The following is a 23,309-nucleotide window of genomic DNA, read 5'->3' on the forward strand; positions in this document are numbered from 1 at the left end:
TCGTACAATAACCGGACAATGGTGGGGAGCCCACCCAGGAGACCTTATAAGGCTTTACCAAACAACGATATTGTCTGTTATTGAGTACGGGTGTTTCTGCTTCCGCTCCGCAGCAAACACACATCTGATCAAACTGGAGCGAATACAATATCGTTGTTTGCGTATCGCCTTGGGTTGCATGCAATCGACCCATACGATGAGTTTGGAGGTCTTAGCTGGAGTACTACCATTGAAAACCCGCTTCTGGAGCCTGTCTTCTCGTATTCTTATCAAATGTGAGGCCTTGAACCGTCCTGTGATTGAGAATTTTGAATGGTTAATCGAACTTAATTCTCAAACCCGTTTTATGACATTGTATTTCAATCACATGTCGCAGAATATTAACCCTTCTTCGAATATTCCAAATCGTGTCAACTTATCAAATACTTCGGATTCTGCTGTGTTTTTCGATACATCCATGATAGAAGAAACTCGTGGAATCCCGGATCATTTACGCGTGCAGCAGATCCCCAAAATTTTCTCCAATAAATATCGGAACATCAACTGCGACAATATGTTCTACACTGACGGATCACTTCTTGATGGGTCCACTGGCTTCGGTATTTTCAATAACAATTTAACCGTCTCCCATAAACTCGATTATCCTGCTTCTGTTTACGTCGCAGAATTAGCTGCAATTCAGTACACCCTAGGGATTATCGAAAAAATGCCCACGGACCATTATTTCATCTTTACGGACAGTCTCAGATGAAAGATGCTAAGCACCCTCCTTATTTCCTGGGGAAAATACTGAAACATCTGAATACTTTATCCGAAAAATCGTTTCAGATTACCTTAGCGTGGGTCCCTTCTCACTGCTCGATACCGGGCAATGAGAAAGCGAACTCTTTAGCTAAGGTGGGCGTAACAAACGGTGACATTTATGAAAGACCAATTGCCTTCAATGAATTTTTCGCATTTGTACGTCAGAATATGATCATAAGTTGGCAAAATGCTTGGACCAGAGGGGAACTGGGAAGGTGGTTACATTCCATAATCCCCAAGGTATCGACGCACCCGTGGTTCAAGGGGTTGGATGTAGGTCGGGATTTCATTTGCGTGATGTCCCGGCTTATGTCCAATCACTATAGATTTGACGCGCATCTCCGTCGTGTTGGGCTCGGGGAAAGTGGTATCTGTGCCTGTGGTGAAGGTTATCACGGCTTAGAGCACGTTGTTTGGTCATGCCCTGTACACCGTGACGCCAGGTCTAGATTAATAGCTTCCCTGCAGGCCGAAGGTAGGCAGCCGGCTGTTCCTGTTCGTGATGTCTTGGCGAGCCGTGACCTATCCTACATGTCCCTTATATACGTTTTCCTGATATCCATCCTCGCCCCAGTTTAGTCCTATCCCCTTCCGCATACATCCAACCTAACAACAAGAACACGTTAAGACCCCGGATCCGGAAACAGCAATCAGACCCGCACGATACTCTCAAGGCCCGAGGGAGACAACCCAATATGCCAGTCCGTAATATCTTGGCCCAGCAGCGGAACAAATTTAATATGCTGCTTACCTATGGCAAATAAAACCATCATACAGCAAACCAGTGCTTTTAATGCAAAATATTATAGCTTTAAGTTAGATTTAGTTTCAGCTCGTAGTCGACAGCGAGGATTAAAAATTTGCTTTTAGTTATTAAGATACTTTAGAAAGTAAGCTACCAGATATAATTGGCGCCGTTAAACATTAAATTGTATTTGTGCCGTGTCAAATAAATTATAGATGAACAAAAGAAAAAGAAATTCTCCTAAAAATTACTGCTCCTTATTCTTGAGGAAGTGAAATTTAAATAGCATGGTGTGAAATTTGTACAGCATGGTCAAAGCTTCGTCGCCCAAACCGCAGCGAATTCTATTAGAAATAATTCTAGCTGAGAAAAATGCTCTCTCAGGTTCAACTGAATTTGGAAGAACTGTTTAAAGAGCATCAAACAGAATAGAGAAGTATTTACCTTCGATTCCTTCGGATTCGTAGAATGTAAATTTTTGTCTGATCGTCATTTAATTTTCTTTTTCATTCATTTACTCATTCATTCATTGAAACAAATATCGATAAACGCTCATGCTTTTTGAATTAAATGTTGTGTAACAAAGTACGACACAACTGACTGGGTTTAAAACGTTTGAAATTGGACAATTTTTGTGACGATCTCGATGTTTTCGGTTTTGAAATTGGATCCCTGTATTGAAATTGGGTCTCTGTAATTGTTGCCGTAAGACGTATTCTACGTCAAAAAAAAACCTAATTTAATCCACCTAGCAGTGCAGAAACCTTCGTTATACTAACTATTACTACATGTAAATTTATACTAACTATTACTACATATAAATTTGTAATGCCAGTAAACCATAAATCGTTTAAAATTATATTCAAATGATAGTTTTCCAGAGGGTGAACCAAATAACATCACTGAATCAAACCTCGATGAGGTTCTCACATACATTTTCTATACCAAAACGGCTTCGTTATCAAAAATCGCAAAACCCAGAAAAGTTCACAATGATTATAGATTATGGATTAGCATCGAAGATTTCCTACGAATTGCAGCAAAGTCCTACAAACTTGCTCTCAAGAAATTATAGTACAGAATTTTACAGCGCATTAAATGCTTTGTTACCATAGAAAAAATCCTTGAATCATACGTGTGTTTATTTCAAGAAATCAACAAAAATTTTGATAAAATCTGTGAGGATCAAGTGTTAAAAAATTTTATTGAAATATTTATAACTGCTGTTGAAATGTCAATTTCCAGTACACATCGGATGCTGTTGAGAATTGGTAAATTAATTCTATTTCAAATGCATTTTTACAAAATTAAAGTTTTTCGCAAGACTTAAGGATTTTAACTGTTTAAAGTGTACTCGGGAACGTGACTCTTGTTGGAGACTTAGGCTGTATGGTAAAATCTGAAAAACTTTCAGAACTTTATAAAACTTGCTGCCTAAACGAGGATTGGGATAACATGGATACTCTGTTTGCACTGACCTTATAATAAATTTAGAAAACAATATTTATATTATACAAAAGTGAAGTGTATCAAGTTAACGAGAACCGGAGCATTGCTGTTTCCTCTGAAATCTATTGAATATTGTTAGTAGAAAAAACTATTAAGAATAAAAAGTTCATTTATTTACACCAGTTAGAACGAACTACCATAGAATGAAAATTATGCACAAATGTCTTTACTCTTAGTTTCTTCTGAGAGATAAATAGTAGTTGAAAAAAAAAAGAGAGAGCGAGAAAAAGAGAAATAGTGATATAAAAAAAGGATAGAGAGAGAAATGATCCAAAAAGTAAAATACTCCATGTTTAAAAATTCTTTCGTAAATATTCTGAAATTCAAGTAACCAATAAAAAACTCGCTCAGTGTGATTTTCGAAAGGGTTTGGAGCTTCCATTTGCACTTGTTAACACTTGAATCGAATAATGCATTCTGTGAAAAGTGTTATTTTTTTTTAAATTTTTTTCGTTCGATTTTGATATACTACACATGTAAACAACATATTTACAAATACTAACGTACATACACACATACACATATATACAGGCAATGTTCATTCAGACGAACTGAGTCGATTGGTATACGGTACTTGGCCCTCAACAGATTTATTTTACGTTTAAAGTTAAATACTCTATTTTAAAAAAATACTCTTTGATCAATATCTCAAAATCCAAGCCAATAATCAAAAATCCACTCGGTAGCATTCTGGGGGAGCACAGTAGCTTTTATTTGCATATAAAATCATCAAAATCGCATATTGCGCTCTATAGGAAGGGGCGTTAGTATTGAGCGGCACATACATACAGACAACATACATACACACACACATACACACACACATACACACGAACAGACATTGCTCAGTTCGTCGAACTGAGTCGAATGGTATATACCACTCGGCCCTCTGGTCTTCGGATCTATTTTGCGTTTTTCGACCGATTTTATAACCTTTGTTTATTATAATAAAGGTAATTAGTATAAGAAAGGTAAAACAAATATCCACAGTAAAATAGATCACTTCAATCTGGATTGAATTTCCAAACTAATGAATTGAAAATCCTAGCCACAGCGTCAACGTACACCTCTTTCAGCAAAGCTGATTCAGTATTGAGGAGAGCTAAATATGAGAATCTATTCTGCGTGTTGACCTTACTAAGCCTCGTTTTTACTCGCTGTACTACTGAAAAGCTTCTCTCCACAGCTTGAGAAGAAGTATTAAATGGACCAATGATGAATACAACCACAACCTAATGTAAACCTGATTCACTAAACATATGCAATACCGTCAACGGAAAACAATATCGAGCCTAGGATGTACACCTGAATAAAGCAACGCTAACAACAAATGTAGCGTTGATAATTTGCCTAAAACTTGAATGCAAATTACTGATATTTACTGATAGTAATCAGTAACGAGTTAGAAATTACTGATAGTTATCAGTAAAAAATTTCAATGATAGTTCTCATCACTACTAGATTCATTCATTAAAGTTTTCCAAACACTGTATCTGGATCGTATAACACCACAAGAGATCAAAACAAGTGGTCCAAATCTTACAGAAAAAAAAAACTGGGTCGTAATAAGGCATAGGTACTCATAAATGCAAAAACATAATTATGCAGTGACACGTCCATAGATGCGACCTGAAACGCTAGGCAAAAAATATTATTTTTGAGTTTTTTTTTTTTCAAATAGTACAGAGAGAATGACTTGCGTTTTTCCGCGGACATGATTGTCATTACTTCCCCAAACTATGATTTTTCAAATTTTGTAGTTGAACAAGTAGGTTTAAAGACCACGAGTCGCCCCTGGTTTGTACCAGTCAGAAAAAATAAAAATACCGGTTTTTTACCGGTTTTTATTTTTATGAATACCGAAATACCGGTTCTCCGAAAAGTCGGTAATACCGACCACCCTAGTTTTATCGGAAAGAGAATATCCTCGCCTTTTGGATTCTGTACATCACCTCGATTAGGGTGGAATTCGAACGTTTTTAGCTGTTTTTCAGAAACCGGAAACCGCCATCTTGGACTTCAAAATGCCATTTGTTGTCAATTCCGGGCTAAGCGTCATTTTGGTTCCGGAAATATCCGTATTCGGTCATGTTCGGCTGTTTTGAAACCAGAAACTTCTATCTTAAATTTAAAAATGACGTCTTCAGTCGATTGTGGCTCCTTTTCATCATTCCGATATTTTAGGCTATTTTCCGGAAAAACTGGCTGAAATATCTGTTTATTTATATATTGGAGCCCCCAATCCTTACAGAGTATGGAGGGATGTCAAATCATCATAGGAACATTTCTTACCTCCAAAAACCATCCTGCTTCCAAAACCACCACATGACAGTGTTGGTTCCATCTACGTGATTAGTTCTCCAAGTTGTGCAAAAATTTGTGTCCGGAGTCCAAAGTAGGCACAATTTCCTGCCATAAGGCGTCGACAAATTCCTCTGCTGGTGTCGTTGTCAGCAGTCACCAGTGAGCCCAGATACACGAACTCGTCTACCACCTCGATTTAATCACCGCTAATATGAATTCGTGATAGGAGGTTTACACTGTCTTCTCAGGAACCTCTTCCTCTCATGCACTTAGTCTTCGAAGCGTTTATGGGCAGTCCAATTCGTCCGGCTTCAGCCTTCAGTCTGATGTTCGTCTCCATCATCTTCTCAAGGGTTCGTGCTACAATATCAACGTCATCGGCGAAGCCAAAAAGCTGAACAGACCTTCTAAATATCGTGCCACTCGTGTCGATGCCAGCCCTACATATCACACCTTCCAAAGCGAAGTTGAATAGCAGGCACGATAATCCATCACCTTGCCGTAACCCTCTTCGAGGTTCGAAGGGGCCCGAGAGTGTCCCCGAAACTAAAACTACACACATCACCCGATCCATCGTCGACTCGACCAACCGTGTCAGTTTATCCCGAAAACCGTAATCGTGCATAATCTGCCATAGCTGATCTCGATCGATTGTGTCGTATGCCGATTTAAAGTCTATGAACAAATGATGTGAGGGCACGTTATACTCACGGCACTTTTGTAGGACCTGCTTGGTTTGCCGCTAAAGTTAATTTTGGTGGTTCTCTCGTCAGGCATTTTGGCTACATGTTTATCCCACTGAAGCCCGCACGCTGTATTACCTTCACTATATCAGCATGTTTGTATACCTGTACAACTCGTGATTCATGTGTCTGTGCCACACTCCAAATATTGATCGCAGGAATTCACGCCTAAAAACTTCGAGCACTCGTCGATCAGCTTCCTTCAACGTCCATGTTTCTTGTCCGTAAAGGGCCACCGGGAGGATAAGTTTCCGGTGTAGCACTAGTTTTGTGCGAGTTTGCATACCTAACTGATTACGCAATCCGTAGAAGGCTTTTTTCGCAGCCACAACTCATCGTTTCATTTCACGGCTCATATCATTGTCTCATACCATAAGCGTACCAAGGTAAACAAATTCAACAACCACTTTGAATCATTACCCATCAATCTGTAACTCTGATCGCTTTGCTCCACTTCCCGCAGTCTGATTAAGGTAAAATTTTGCATGCGGCTGTTTTTCGAGAAGATGAAGTTTTTAGCTCTATCGCTAAACAAAATTCGAAGATCTAATTTTTCTGCCTTAAGCTGAAAATTTGAAGACAAAAGTAAACGAAATGGTTCATACCGGGTTTGGGAGATGAATAAAAGTCATTTATAAGCAAATAGAAGTCTGTCACAAGTCTGCAATGCGTAATATTTGCGTAAATTTAAATTTTTGCAATATAGGCGGGGCGTCGCAGACTCCAGAATGAGAAACGGAACAAAACACTTTTCTGAGTCAAAATATGTAGACAGTGGAATTTGTAACTTCTATGTTATTGTTATCCGTGCTCGGGAAGTAAGGCAATATCGAGGAAAGTGTATGGGAAAGCTCGACCTTTAAACTTTTCACCTATTATCACCAGTAAGCAGTGAAGCAGAAACAATGTTAAACATTATATCAAACAATTGTCACACAATTTATCTATCCACCGACATGTAGATGACTAAGCTGCAGTAAGTCGTTCGCTTGCTATAATCGTTTGAAATCTGACACAACATCTGCCAGTTTCATTTTCAATTTAACAAAATGTACCCTAGTATAGAAGACAAAGACGTAGTCCTAGGTAAAAAAGAAAAGTTTTTAATCAGCTTTTTCTAAAAAAACGCAGATTTTCCGCAAACTTTTTTCATAGATTTTTGAAGGGTACAAGCAGGGTTTTCAGGTACACTATTAGAAACTGTGCTTACACTTGCTTACATTTGATGTTTCTGATGGTAAAAAATATGAAAATTCCAATTATTTTCTATGTGGCCTGCGGCAGATTCTGTGGGGTTAAAATCCATGCAAACATATCAAAACAGTTTTAGTAGATTTTTTTTATATTCCAACATATTCTGAAAAACTAGTTTTCTTCATTTTATGTATAAAGATTTTCTTCAGAAAATATGAAAATATTGATCAAAAACTGCAAAATCATCAGAATACGAAATTCGTTTTTGGTCATTTTGGCTGTTCTTCTGATGGGTACCGTTCTATATGTAGTGGTGGGCACCGCTAATCGAGAATTAAGCGACACCAACTGGAAAATTTAGCTCGATAATCACTACATGCAGAATTTTCGCTAATCGCTTACCTTTTAATACGTAGATTGTCATATGGCTATATCTATTGCTTGTAGAAACAAGCGAAAATTATTACTTTTCAGTGTTATTTACAACAACAGGCTCAAAATTCAAAAAAAACGGGGATGTTCATACTAGAGGATTTTGTAAGAAAAAGGAGCAACAAACGTGATTCTGCTGGTATCTAGAATAAATACCTTTAGAAATGTTTTTGAAAACTCAATTATTATCTCTATTTAAAGTAATCGGCAGTCTGATAAGTACCTGAAAATTCTAAGAGATGGCATTAGTATTTTCTAAGATGAACAGTTTTTGTCGAGCTTGAAATGACGCTTGTCAAAAATTTATTTCATTCCTGTAAATTTTGGTGCCCCTAGCCATTACGAAAACGCGTCGGAAGCTCCCACCCACTTTAACGCGAACGATAAGAACGATAACCGTGCGCATCCTTTCACTGTTGAATCGGTGGGAACGTTAAGTTAATCAGTCGACAGCGATTTAGGGAACGAGTTTATGGGGAAATTCGGATCTAGAGCTCGATAATAATATTAAAGCGAAAAACCTCTTCCTTTCTTACATATCATGAGGCGGTTATTTTTGTGTTGTCGAAAATTGGGGATTTGAAATTTTTTAATGAAATCAGATACCTATCTAACTTTGGTGTCTTTGTTGATAGAATGGAAGATTGTTCAACAATGTTGCTGTTCCGTTGAAAAAAGTTTTTTCTACCTTTCAAAACAATCGATTTAAAATAACTTTATAATTCATGAATCATAATAAGGTGACAATGAAATAATTTTTACCTTTATGATTTCCATGTACGAAAACGATACTGTTTTATTTTCTTCTATCTCTTTTGATTCACGTTTATATATAATTTAACTTATATTAAAAGGGCTTCTAGATCAAGTTAATACCTACAATTTAACCCTCTAGTGCCCAGTGCCGCCTTTAGACGGTGTTCCAGAGTGGGCCAACATACCCCCGTTACCCTATGTGATGAGTACATATGTGATGTCTGATACATTCAACGAATGTTCGATATTTATATATGCACCATTGAATTGAAATAACCAATTTTTCGGCGAAATACTGACTCTAGGTAGCATTATTTTGGAATTAGTTCACACGTACAAAAGAACTGGTAATATTAAAGTCAACTTCCAGGCCCCCTGAATGTTCCAGGGTGGGCCAAAATACTCTCGTTACCATATGTAATGAATAACTGGAAGAGATTGAAAGGAAATGTAAATTCATTTATAGTGGACCTCTTTCCTATTGTGGATCACTCGTCAGATTAACTCAATATTTGTGAAAACTTGGAGGAATTTCAGAAAACTTCCATCGGGAAACATCTTATCCTGCCAATCTACATCAGAATCATGAGAAAAATTTATAAATTTTGATTTAATGTTAATCTGACGAGTCGTCCACTATAGGAAAGAGGTCCACTATAAATGAATAAAGGGGTCCACTATACGGTAAATCATTTACAATGAATGAGGGGCTGCAGATACGACAATCCCAACATCACAGTCTTAAATTTCGAATACATGATTGAAACCATTGAAGTAAATCTCCCACTAATCACTGACTTGATTACTTAATCGTCCTTTTATAATTGCAGAGAGGAGGCCACCAAAAGGGACACTTCCAGCGCCGCTGTTCCGCAGTCCATCAGCAAAGCTGATAGCACGTAACGGTGGCGAACATTTGCTCCGCGATGAAGAGCGCCATTGTGATGGATCTAGTCTGGCTTCGCTGACCGGATCAAACAATGAAGTGCATCATTACTCTTTTAAGCCTGGTAAACAAATTGTAAGTATCGTTAAATACAAACAGTGAATTTCCTATAACTATAAGCTTGTTCGTTTTGCTACAATACCTAAAAGTAGGAGTAGGAGCTCTTAAATACCTAATTGAGACAACGTTCTATAGTTTTCTAGTTTATATCGGAATGGTCTGTAACTCGTTGTACTTTGATCTCAGAGACGTTGGTTCTCGTGATAATTACATTACTATATTAACCCTCTAGTGCCCAAGCTTATTCTTAGATGGGCTTCGGTAAAATCACTATGAATCATTATAAACACTTTTTGAGTATTTATTGATGCTTTTTAAAGGTTTGACCGAAGCCCGCCAAAAGGCGGGATTGGGCACTAGAGGGTTAAGCAACTGTGCTAATCGCTTCAGATTTTGTAAACCTATGAAAAAAATACCAATATTCACTGAAAGCAAGGTTTACGGCCACGAACAGTTTTGTTTTATTTCTAGAAAATTCCAACGGAATTGATATTAAATAACAAGACCAAAGTTCAATTTACTGACAACAACAAAGTTGGAGTGAATCTTGCCCAAAACTAAAGTTGTAGTCCATCATCCACATCCACAACGGTATTGTGCACTTTGATACAACGTACTAAAAAAAAAAAGATTGTACACGATTCGGTGGAACCCCTCGGTGTACCGTGGTAAGGACAACACCTACAAAGTTTGCGGTGTACTTTCCATTTGCTGCATCGTGTAACACAACGTCAACCGACGGACTGCACTCAGAAACTTGGCAGCTTTCCACAATTGCGGACTGATTGTTTTAAAATCCTCTTCGTCTCTACCAAACGGTACCTGCGGGAGTTCTACGTACTTTTTATTTAGCCTCTTACCCTTCGAGTTTCGTTCCACTGTAAGAGGGATGTATTGCACGTAATACACTTTTTCCCGCTAGTGTACCCGCCTGTGGTGAATAAATTAAACCGTAAAGTATATTTATTGTGAAAATTTATTTTATGGACTGTACGAGTGACAAAGTGATACGGAAACACCGCTGGTTCCTATTTGCGGAAGTTTTTTTTTGTTTCCTATCCTCTATCGCTCAGTAACAGTGCCTATCCATCGTGCCTTCTGCTATCTGGCTGCGCTACTGGAGCCCTAAAAATGTTCCGGAGCTTTTCCCAACATTCACCGCATTCGATATTTCTTTCTGTCTCCTCCCGAGGACCCGTGAAGGACGCACACTATCTTCAGTAATTTATCTGGACGCAAATTAAAGGCAGAATGCTTTATCGTTCAATTATATGGTTAATTTACCGCAGCAAAAGGTTTATCGTAGTGTGTTACAAATGTAGCTGTGCAGGGAGCCTCTGCCGAGTTATACAGTTCAAAAGCAGGAAATTTTACAAAGCTAGAATTCTTAACTGTACACAGCCTTGGCACGCGAATATTTATTGTCCTCCATCTTATGATTCGATCAGCCTCTGTAATTTACATTTTTAATTCTTATTGGCGCGTCAGGTGCAATACAAATGAAAAGTTACTTTTTATCTCTTCCATAGCTTTCATTTTATTCCCTAATGCCGGGTTGATGTCACTAATTGTTTCTTCCATCCGATGTATTAAAAAGTCATCAAAGAAATTTTAAGTGCATTTTTATTACTTTTCGACGCTTGTTAGGTTTTCCTCCAGTTCGTTTTTTTTTATTTGTTGAGATTTCCGTATATATTTTTTATAAAGTCTCAAATTATTCTTACAACTTACAAACGATAAATTGTGTCTTTTTATTGACCTTTTATCTTTTAAGTCTATTTGAGAATAACTTGATGAACTTTGGCGTAGAACTACGTTTTACTAGAAGCACCGGGTGTAAAACGAAAATCTTAAACTGCACTTGGGAAAAGAGTGTTTAAGATTTTTTCAGTAAAAATCATTAATTGAGTTTATCGTTGCGGTTTCTGTTCTATTGATAACAATGGTAATTTAATATTTTAATGAAAAATTTGAAACTTCTAGAATTTGTCAAAATGTCGCATTTAATTTTTAAACTTTTTCTCTATGATTGAATGACGATGATGATGATGATGGTCCCGCCACATACCCCTACAAAGGTTTGAGCTGGACGATTTATCTATAGATAATTAATGTGATCACATTTAATCAGTTATACAAAACAAAAAAAAAACGAACTGATTTTACCTCCAGATATAAACTTCTTCAAAAACTGTATACTTGATTCATAGAGCACACAAAACTAGTACAGGGTTTTCATGACCTTCAGCCAGACCAACCACAACTATTTCATGATTTTCTCTAAGCATTCAAATAACAATATTAATTTGCTAAAAGAAATCATTTATATCTGAAAACCGCGCGCGAGGCTCAAGCTTTTATAGTCTCTTTCTATTATTTTTAAAGCTACAACAACAATGATGAAAAGAAAAAAAAATCCATCATCATCACCGTGACGAACACAGTAGTTTTGTTGTTATAAATTTAGAAAAGTCCAATTTAAAATAAACATATAAATAAAATTTTACAACACAATCAGATCCGTTCGTATAAAACTTCGTCATTTACAAGCTTCAATAAAACAACCAATATATGAATAGAGACCAAAACAAATAGTTCATCCAAAATAAATCCGTTTGTTAAAACTTCGTCATTTAAGATCCGTTTGTTCAAACTTCGTTAGGTAAACTCTACATCATTTTGTAAAACTTAGTATCGTTCTATACAATAGAAACTTTCACGTGTGAAATACATTGTCTCTTGAACTCCGCAAGTGTTGGTGCACGTTTAACATGTCTTGGCATTGAATTGAAAAAATTTATACCTTTATAAAACAATGAATTTTGTGAAGCTCTCGTTAGAAAGAAAGGTGTTCTTATTTCATCCGCGGTTCTAGTGTTATATCTATGAAAATCTCTTCCTCTTTCAATTCGATCACTCAAATATTGAGGTAGCAAACCATTAATTATTTTAAAAATGAACACCATAGACAAATAAACAACTCGCTGCTTCACAGATAGCCATTGCAAAGCGTCCAACATGAAAACAGAGGAAGTTAATCTATCACAATTTAAAATCAAACGCATTAATCTATTCTGCAAACGCTGTAACCTCAATAGTTGTGTATTATTGGCTAAGTATAAAAAAGTAGGGCAAAAATCCAAATGTGGAGAGATGATTGACTTGTATAGCTGTATTTTACTACTAATCGTTAATTCGTTTTTCGTCAATGTGAGCATTGAACTTTAGATTGTCATCAATAATCACGCCAAGATATTTAATCTCCCGAACGCGACCAATTGCCTCATCATCAATCAAAACAGAGACATCATCATTTACAACGGTGCGCGAGAAAATCATAAATTTAGTTCTATCAATATTCAATTTCAATTGCTTATACTTCAACCATCTGCTTAGAGAACATAAATCTTCGTTCAAGTGTGAAACGGCTTCTTCAACGTTCTTAGCTGCAATGAATAATACGGTGTCATCGGAAAAAAGATTAATATCACAAGGGGCCCTAATACACTTCCCTGTGGAACTCCAAGATCATTCTCCACGGGACTAGAAACAGAATCATTAAAAACAGTTCGTTGAGTTCTATCAGACAAGTAGCTTTCAAACCATCTGAATGCAGTACTCGAAATTCCAAAGCGCTTGATTGTGTTCAACAATAAGGGCCTAGAAATTGTCTCAAAAGCGCGTTTTAGATCCAAAAAAACAGAAAATATTGTGTCTCTATTTTCTAAGTTATCTTTCCATTTTGCTAGTACTAAGTTTATCGCGGTTTCACATGAGTGGCCTTCCCGGTAGCCTGATTGTTCCGGAATTAGCAACGAGTTACTATTTAAATATTCTAGAAGCTGGCCTTTAACAACTAGTTCTAATATCTTTTCTAATGTGTGTAACATGTTGATGGGACGAAACTCTTCGGCTTTAATCGTTCCAGCAACCTTTTGAATCTGAACAACCAACGATTCTTTCCACACCAAAGGCACGTGCCCTGTTTGCAACGATTCATTAATGAGGTCCAGCAAAGTGTGACCAATGACATTGAAGCAATCTTGAATAACTCTAGCATTTACATTATCTACTCCAGCCGTTTTACCTAATGAAAAACAAATTTTTCTCAGTTCATCTAACGTGATTGGGTGAAAACCATCAAATGTACAACTACTGTTAATCGGCTGTTTTATTTCGTCGGGTTCTTCGACCAATTCAATGGATTGATTGATCAATGAAACACTATTGACAAAATAATCATTAAATCTAGATGCAATAATTTGTTCTGAATGTTCTAATGTGCCTTCAAAAGTTATGGACCGCGGTTTACAATTACTAGGTTTCAACAAAGATTTCAAAATTTTCCATAACTCTTTGCTGTTATTTTGATGTTGAACAATCTTTCTCTGGATATATTCACAACGCTTCTTTTTAATCGCTTGTGAATATTTATTACGCGCGAACGTGTACTCAATCCAATGATTCTGATTGTTTGATCTACAAAACTTTCTGTACAGTTTATCTCTCTTGCGCTTTAGGCGCAAAAGATCCAAACTATACCAGCTGTTCGAGTTTTTCAGCGAAACAAATTTATGTTCAACTAATTGATTCGTACACGTCTTCAAAATGTTAGTAAGAACAGCTGCAGATTCATCTAAACTACCGGTCGCGATTGGAAAACCCAAGCTTCTCTCAACAAGGTTCGAAACAGCCTGTTTCGAATATTTTCTCCAGCATTTCAATTTTATTGAATCATTATTATTATTCAAGTTTTCTAGAACATTAATTACTAATGTCTCATGATCGGTTATTTTCATATCAGAATTCGTAACTGAACGAATCGAATCAAAATTGCAATAAACATGGTCAATCAAAGTTCTACTCCGCTGGGAAATACGCGTATATTCATCTACACTTTGTTTCAAATTGAAAGACTCAACTAAACGCTTCAAATGATTTGAATTTGCATCATCTCGCCAGTTAATAATAAAATCGCCCGTCACTATATTTATTTTACTCAAATCAAGAAATTCATCAAGCCAGTTTTCCAATATTTCAAGAAAAAGGCGGTCACTAGCATTAGGAGAATGATACAAAACACCATAATTGCCCACCTTCATGCCACCAACTACTGTAATGCCCAAGAACCAGTTACCATCCTTAGCTTCGTTGTGACAAAGCTGGAATTGAACTGATTCTCTGACATAAATAGCAACACCGCCAGTTTGCCTAGAATGTGATAAACAAGCAGCAACATTGTATCCCGGAATACTATCTTGTTCAAATGCTTCATCATCGACAATGTGAGTCTCTGATAAAAACACCAAAAGTGGACGTTTATCTTCAACAATCTGACGTAATGCAACGTAGTTTGTTGTCAACCCCGCAATATTAAAATACAAAAAATCAAACTTATTCACATTCTCGTTGGAACTTGTTTGCTATTTATTGAAACGCAAGCTGCTTTTCTTTTGCTCGAATAGTCTTTTATAAATTAAACACTCTGAACTAAAAGCGGCATGGTTGAAGTCCAAATTAGTTTTACGCTCTTTATTCGTTTTTACACAATTGACGCATTTCAATACAGTAGATGTACACTCAGATGTCTTATGGTTTTGGCTACACCTAGAGCGTGCATCACAATTTTTGCAATTCATGCTCTTGTGTCCAAATTCTCCACATTTGAAGCATCTTAGCACATTTATCGCGGGCAATACTAAGCACCGATCAAACTCTACATTTACTTGCTTAGCAGATAACAAACTATTATACGTTTCTAAATCAACTTCAATTACCGCGCTATACTTGTTATAGGTGAAGCGTGGATTTTCGTACATATTAACTACTTTTACCTCATTGATTGTGATGCAATCATTTTGACTCTTTTAATAGTCAATGAAAACATCAGGAGAAAGATTCTCACTCATGCCCACTACTTTCAATCTAGGCACCGACGTGGGAACAACAGCACTGTATTTTTCACCCAGATTGCTTTGAATGCCATTTTTCACTAAATCAATATTTTCGCCAACGGCGCATTCGACAATAATGGAACCATCTTTACCGTTCCTGAAATTACTAACTTTGTGTGTTTTAGGATCTAAGTTAGTTTTCAAAAACTTCCGAGTTTCCTCGCAAGGTTGTTTGGACTCTTTCGGTTTAATCACAATAACCGGACGAGTCTTAGGTTTAACCGGTTTAAATCCGATATTAGTATTACTTTTGTTACTTGAGTTAGATTTATTGTTTTTACCGCGACTTTTAACAACTTGCGCAAAAGTTGCACCGTCGTCAAAAACATCGTCATTATTTTCGTATTCGATTCTACGCTTTTTGCCGATTTGGTCCGATTCAGAAGGAATCGTCCCAATCCGCGCGCGAGCATTGTTAATAGCAGCTATATTCTGATTCGTATTTAATTGCAAAACCGAATGATTAAATTTTTCAAATTTCTCACATAATAATTTTTCAAGAGACTCCTTTACATTTGATCTCAACTGTTCCATACCGATATTTATCGCGCTGTTTATCTGGGTCGCAATTTGATCCCGCATTTAAATGACCGAGTCAGAGAGAGAAGATAATTTCTGCATCTCTTCTTCGATACGCTTCATGTCCGGAGTCAAATGTTGCCCACCACAACACTGGTTTGATAAACACTCATCACACTTGAAGCAAAGATTATCGTTGTCTGTAATCATCTTTGCCGTCGCCTTGGTGAGCCCGGTGCACTTGTAGTGAAACAAACGTGCACAGTTTAAGCCCACACATTTCAACGGCAAATCTGATAATACAATTGCCGAACCACAGCCGGAGCAAATCATGACACAATACAGGTTAAACGCGGGACGCTACACCAACAAGCATGCAGAGAAGAGAGACAGAGACAAGGAAAAAACGATCGCCACCACCGCTGCTGTGAAAGCGCCGGGGGGGGGGGGGATTTTATTTTATCAAACTTTGACGCGAACTTGCTGCTTAAAGCAACTGTTCTTGTACTTAGCCTTGTGTAGATTCACTACCGAAACACGTTAGAATATATCTATCGTGAATCACTTCACTATTTCACACGCAAATTGACAATTTTATATCACCACACAATAACACGACTACTGTGTTCGCCATCAAAAAGCGAAGCGATGCAGAGCATCTGTTTGTTACGTGATAAACCTAGACAAATGTATCAATACAAAATTAAACGCAAAACAAAAGACGAGCTGAAATATTCAGGCAAAATTGTGGATGAACAGTAACGGCGGGTTTGAAGTTGAGCTCTAAAACTCATTTAGTGATTTTTTAAAGGGTGTATGTGTTTTGATATACACTTTTCATGAAGCATTGTAGCTCATGAACTTATAGTTAAAAACGAGCAGAAAAAATGGCAAAAAAACGCCGGCAGAAACTAGAACTGTAGAACTACGTCTTTTCGTAAGCTTTTAAGATAGGGTGTAAAATGAAGGATTTGAAATCGGAACATGTAATAATTTTTGCCTGATTTCAAATGCTTATAATTCTGTTGGTTATCAAAGTTTCTCCTTCGTTTCTGCAATAATCGATTAAAAAGTTAATTTCGCGTTCGAAGAAATGTAGAAAATTGGTATTCTATGACGCAAACTACTCCATTAAAGAAAAGCGTCAAGCGAAAAATTTCGACCATTTTTTGACCTATCAGAGCTTAAAACAAGATCACATACCATACAATATGAGTATTTTTGGAACCGTGATGATAAATTAAGGCCCCTGATGCCATTTTAAATTCCGTGATAGAGATTTCTAAACTTTAGATGGCAATTTTCAGTTGCTGGAAGTTGGCCAAAAATGGATGAATACCACCCAAATTGGTTAATTACGGATCCAGAGTGATGCCCAGAGATCAGGAATCGACTCCAGATGTTATTTTGAAATCCAAAGCTCAATTACCGGTAATTGGGAAACTACCAAATATATCCAAATACTCCCTAATATTAGCTCTAACGGAAACGGCATGATACCGGGAATGGGCCATTTTGAACTCTGACTGCCCCAAATACCCTTAAAGGCCAGATACTATGGGTATAGTGTTCATATATCATTATAGGTATTCCTAGAACCAGAATGTTGCCCAAAAATCAACCCATGATGCCATTTTGCATGTTTGCAGGGCCGCCACCTTATTTCCAGAGACTTAATTCAAACCATCTATACAAATCGTGATGATGTATCAAAACAATCTGATGACGGCGAGATTGCGAGCCTGGACGAACAGAATGTGAAACAGAATGCAAACAATGCTCGCAACAACACTGAACGGATTGAAATGAAAATTGAAGCCTGTAATGCCAGATTGGAGAAACGAATATCGGATATCGAAGAGCAGCTGCCTACTGTTCGGGATGAGTGTTCTGATAATGTACATTGTTTGAAGCAAGCTGTTGATGTTGTTCGGAGTGACGTGGATCGTTCGATCGAAGCCGTGTACCGTATGGATAAAAACAAGGACCTGATTATCTCTGGAATTCCGTATCAAGGCCGTGAGGATTTGCAGAATATATTTCACAAAATCGCTGTGTCAGTTGGATGTAATGAAAATTATATACCCTTGGTTGATCTCCAACGTCTAGCTCGTGCGCCAATCAGTGCTGGAACGAAACCACCTGTGCTCTGCGAGTTTGCTCTACGTAACCCCAGGAACGAGTTCTACAGAAAATATCTTACTAAGCGCTCGCTTTGTCTTCGTGACGTTGGTTTTGATAGTGAAAACCGTATTTATATCAACGAGAATCTAACAAACAATGCAAGGCAGATACGTGCTACTGCAATTAAACTAAAGAAACTGGGACAGGTGCAAAACGTAGTTACCCGCAACGGAACTGTGTTCATAAAGCCAAACGGTTCCGAAAACTCTAAGGCGATCCACTCACTTGAACAAATTGCCGCTTCTGTTAAAAACCCTATCCTATAATAGTTACTTCTTTCCTTCCAAGCAGTTCCATGTATTCTTTCACTCTTTCCCCATGATTCATTCCACTCCTAAAAGTTAAACACGCTGGTGCTGCCGAGGAGGCTGGTTTGCTGTCGCTGTATGCTAGCTGAAACTGGACTTACTACTGCTGTTGCTGCTGTTTCAATTTCAATGATATTCACTATTGTGCTGCAAATATTTACTATTAGAGTTTCTTCAGCTAAATGCTGTTATAAAAATCAATGTAGTTGTTTAACATTTAAACTGATAAGCTTGTTATGCAGATTTGGCTGCGAAAGTTCACCTAAATAGTTCTAGTGCAATTCAACATGTGGTATATATATAGATCTAAGTTTACGTTCTCTTTAGTTATTATTTATTCGCCTATTGTTTGTTCAATGCGCAGGTTTTTCTTGGGGCCGGTACTCTTTTTCACTGATTATGGATAACGGTGATTGTTCAAGTAGCAATGTTTCTGCGGAAGTTTCGATTCAGAGGGCTGTGATAAATTCGGTACTGATGAATGGTAAGCAAAATGTCTGTCATATGAACGTACAAAGCTTATGCGCTCGTAATTTTAGTAAATTTGAAGAGCTTAAACAGATTATTGAAAACAGCAAAATGGTAAGCAAAATGCTTCTCTGAAACATGGTTGAACAATACCATCACTAACTCAATGATAAAGTTAATTAGAAATGATCGCAATAGGCATGGTGGTGGAATATGTATATATTTCAAAAATGAAATATCCTGTCGTGTTCTTAGCAAATCGTTATATACGGAGGCAAATTTGGAAGTAAACGCTATTTCCAAAACAGAATATTTGATCTCGGCGTAATCAACAACGATCATCCTCCATGGTGGGACAAAGAGTGCTTCGATGTCTACACGGAAAAATCCGACGCGTTTAAGGCCTTTCGACAGGAAGGCTAACCTTGACGACTTTGAGTGGTATTTCAAACTTGAGACCAAGTTTAAAAGCTTGGTTCGAGCGAAGAAACGTGATTATTGGCGTTGGTTCGTAACTAAACGTCAAGAGAGACATCCATGAGCACTTTTAGGAACACAGCCTGAAGAATGTGTAATCGTATAATGCATAACGAAAACGAAGAGACTTCAATTCGATGGATATTTTGCCTGGAAAGTATGTCTAGATTCTTTTCCTGCGCAAAACATTGCTTGCGATGCGTTTACAAAAACTAAACTTGAGCCAATCTTTGAACGTGGAATAGAATTTTTCACATTGAACACTTGAAACTACTTAAATTTGAACTTTCATGCACAACGCGGATATATGATTATTGCGGAATGTGCACTTGTACTCGTACATAATCGTTGCAGAAGTACTTTGAGGATTTCAATTTAACATTTAATAATAATATCAACTCCAAACTGAAAAGAGTAAAACAAAACAAAATGGTTACACGAATGTCATTTTACGTCATTCCGATGAGCAAGAGTGTTTTATTGTACTGTTCGTTTTTTATGCGAGAGCTGACTGCATTCACGCTCGTAAAGCAACTGTCACGCATACTAACGAACCGAACGAAAAGTGTTGACTGTTTGCAAGCTTGATTTCTTTGTGTATATATATCGACTACCTTATTTCACAAGAACAAGAACAGATTGCTTGCCACACAGAAACTGTCTGCCTATATTTTACCACCGGGACTAATTTTCCAAGATCACTTAGGTCTTCACCTAAGCCTATGGTTTTGGAAGAGTTCTTGAATGCTCTATTGAAAATCGGTCAAGAAATGACTGAGTAGAAAAAATTGCTCTGAAGTCCAAAAATCGTATTTCGACCATAACTTGAAATTTTAGAGGTGTTTGAAAAATTTCTAGTATAAGTGAATATTACACTCAACAAGACCTACAACCTACACTAGGTCACTCAAGAAGTTCTTGCACTTTTTCTTCATTTGTAGCACCGTGAAATAATTGTGCGATAGAAGCCAAAATTTCTGGTTTTCATAAAAAATATATAACTTAGCTAAATATTCACCGATTTTCACAAAATAACTTTTGTTTGATTCTTCATTGAATATATTTTCAAAATTTTAGTGTATTTGTAGTATCTTTACCACAAAAACAGGTGACGAATTTCAAGTTTGGTTGAAAAATTGCGTGAAAAAGTCTTTTTAGAGTTCGATTTTAAGTTAAGTTAAGTAGTTCGATTTAAAGTTAAGTTAAGTTAAGAAAAGTTATATGCATTGAGGTCCAAAAAACCTTATTTTGACCATAACTTCAGATTTTGGGGGTGTTTGGAAAATTTCTAGCATGAGCGAATGTTACACTCAATAAGACCTACAACCTACACTAGGTCGCTTCAGAAGTTCTTGCATTTTTTTTATTTATTTATAGCACAGTGTTATACATAAGTTAACTATATTCTTTTATTGAAACATTGGAATGTGATTCCTTATTAATATCTCAGTGAACACCAACATTAAGTTAACAAAATTTGCGACGAATAAAAGTCATTTAGTAGGTATATGGCATAAGCTGTGAGGCTAGTTGTAAATACGAGAATATTTTGGAAATTGTTTACCAAACTGATTGAAGGATGCACACGAAGCTATAGTAACCACACGATGGTGCAGCGTTTTTCTTCTGTCAGTTTCGTTCCATGCTGAGGGCTGAATATTTCCTCCTCGAGAAAGGAATCTGGTTGAAAAAACTATTCATGTTTCAGCCCGCCATCAGACAGTTTATCTGGTTATTGTTATTACATCAGACTCCATTATACCGCATAATAGTTGCTTCACCGCCATGACGGTGTTGTACGACCTGCTGGCCGCGTCCGAGCCCGCAACCATCAACTTCGTCACAAACGGGGCCAGGATCTGTTTTTACGATCCAGAAATATCTTCGGTTGCAACCATTAGACTGGTTACAAGCCATGAACGGTGCTTTTCGGTTGATGGCTGATAATTCACGATAAAGAGCAAGTGCGTGTTTCCTCGCTACATAAATTTTTGCTGTTTTCCAATGTAAAACCGAGGGTAAATTCCAAAAATCACAGCTCACTGGAGAATGCCCAGGGAAGCACAAAAATGTCTTCAGTGCATTGGTTAGCATAGTTTCTGACTAGTGAACATTTATAGAAGCGTTCTACAAAGTATTTAATAAGCAATAAAATTTAAAGAGTTGAATATTTCTATATAAGCTCCCGATTCCGAACGTTAGATACTTGCTCTAACCCACAAAAGTCGCCTAGTCTTAATCCTTTCTTCCACATAGCTCATTATGTTTTATTGTTATTATCCTCCTCGACAGAGTTATGCGACCCTCGGACGAATGGGCAATAGTGGCAGCAACGTGCAGTCGACGCTCAGCCCACTAAGCCACCAGCCGCTGTCCGGAAGTACGACGCTACCCTTGCCGGCGATTGTAGGCGGCGTCGGAGTTGGCGTGACCAGTCTGCTGAGCAGTCCCACTTGTCAGTCGCATGTTACGTCCACGCTCAATGAGTACCGGTTTCGACCGGAAGTGGTTACGACATCCAACCGAATACAGGAAAGTTGTATATAATATTTTCTAAGGTGTATGATTGTACCGTGCTGGTAGATGTTTGCGGTTTCTGCGAGTGAGTTTTCCGATCAAACAAATTCGCCACCAAATTTGGTTATTTACGCAAACATACAGTAGTTCGCTCTGGCTGAGACGTTCGAGCTACAGGCGGATATTAGACGCAGATGTCTTGTGAGTATCTGAAATATAAATCAACAATACTCGACACCTCTAATTTAAGTAGATTATGTAATATCAATGATGCAAACAAACTAAAATGTGTACAGAGTAATCTGGAGCAGCTCTTAGTGAAACCTTTTTTAACGGAAGAGTAAAACTATGGAAATTTTGTCCGAATTTTTATTTTCCAATAAAAAACTTTGTGAGCCGAGTGTTTGTCAATATTTATAAGTACACTAGAAACTAGGACAGTATTAGCGAAAAGATTGATTTTAAAATTCAGTGAATTATATCGTTTCGAAAAACTTCCGACTACTGACTGCGCAAACCAATGACTTGCGCTTGTAATCAACAAAGTAAATGATTAGGAAATGGCGTTACTGACTGGACAATAACCGCACACTAGCCGAATATATTCAAGCGCAAAAGATATCAAATGAGTATACACGAACAAAAATCAATGTGACAGTTTGCACACCTAAACGACTGAATATCATATCGATTTTCCGCTAATTTGGTCAAACATAGAACAATTCATGAAAGCACGAGGGAAAAAACTCTAAAAAATAAAGTCAACAAGGAAAGAGATGAACCACCAAAAATTATTTTAAGCTGTTTGAATGAGTGGCGTGAGGCGACTGTGAAGAACGAAAAACTTGTTTGATGCTGCGTTGATACTGTGAGCTATAAGTTAGTAGTCAAGAAGCATTGCAGATTAATTTTGTAAACAAAATGTAAGCAAACGTAACGAAAATGTGTATTAAAAATGATGTCAAAAACTTGTGAAATCTATATAAAAAAAATAAGAACGAGTGTTGAACGAATCAATAAAATCAAGTTTTACGAAAACAATTGAGGTTTTTGTTCATTATGAGTGTATCACTTCACCGGAAAAAGGCAATGGTGAGTTTTAGAATATGTAGTACTAATTATCGACGAATTTATTTCTAGTCATTTTGTATCAGTCCCTAATAAGTTGACGTTGCTGTTGTTCACGTATGTGATATAGAATAACTTTTCATGGTTGATGTTTGCAACACAATTCATAACATTTAAACTCATTTACATTTCCAATCTTTTGAAGCACTTTTTATTATTTCGCACCAAAAAGTGATGGAAATGAGACGAATATCACGCAATCGCCATTTTTCATGATTTGTGCTGACTGCGACTAAACCTGAATCCGCTCAATCCGTAATA

The 23,309-nt window shown here is 37.2% G+C and overlaps 1 protein-coding gene across 1 annotated transcript in view; it reads left to right on the forward strand.

The window, feature by feature from the left end:
- Positions 1–22,961, forward strand: part of LOC129718566 (hemicentin-1) — a 396,754-nt gene extending 373,793 nt beyond the window's left edge. Inside the window, exons 17-18 of the mRNA XM_055669452.1 lie at positions 9,318–9,508; positions 21,696–22,961. Of these exons, the coding sequence (XP_055525427.1) occupies positions 9,318–9,508; positions 21,696–21,950 (446 nt within the window). The 3' untranslated portion in view covers positions 21,951–22,961. The remainder of the gene's footprint in view (positions 1–9,317; positions 9,509–21,695) is intronic.
- The last annotated feature ends 348 nt before the right edge of the window (positions 22,962–23,309 follow it).

Source organism: Wyeomyia smithii, chromosome 1 (genome assembly GCF_029784165.1).
Source record: "Wyeomyia smithii strain HCP4-BCI-WySm-NY-G18 chromosome 1, ASM2978416v1, whole genome shotgun sequence".
Classification (NCBI taxonomy): domain Eukaryota; kingdom Metazoa; phylum Arthropoda; class Insecta; order Diptera; family Culicidae; genus Wyeomyia; species Wyeomyia smithii.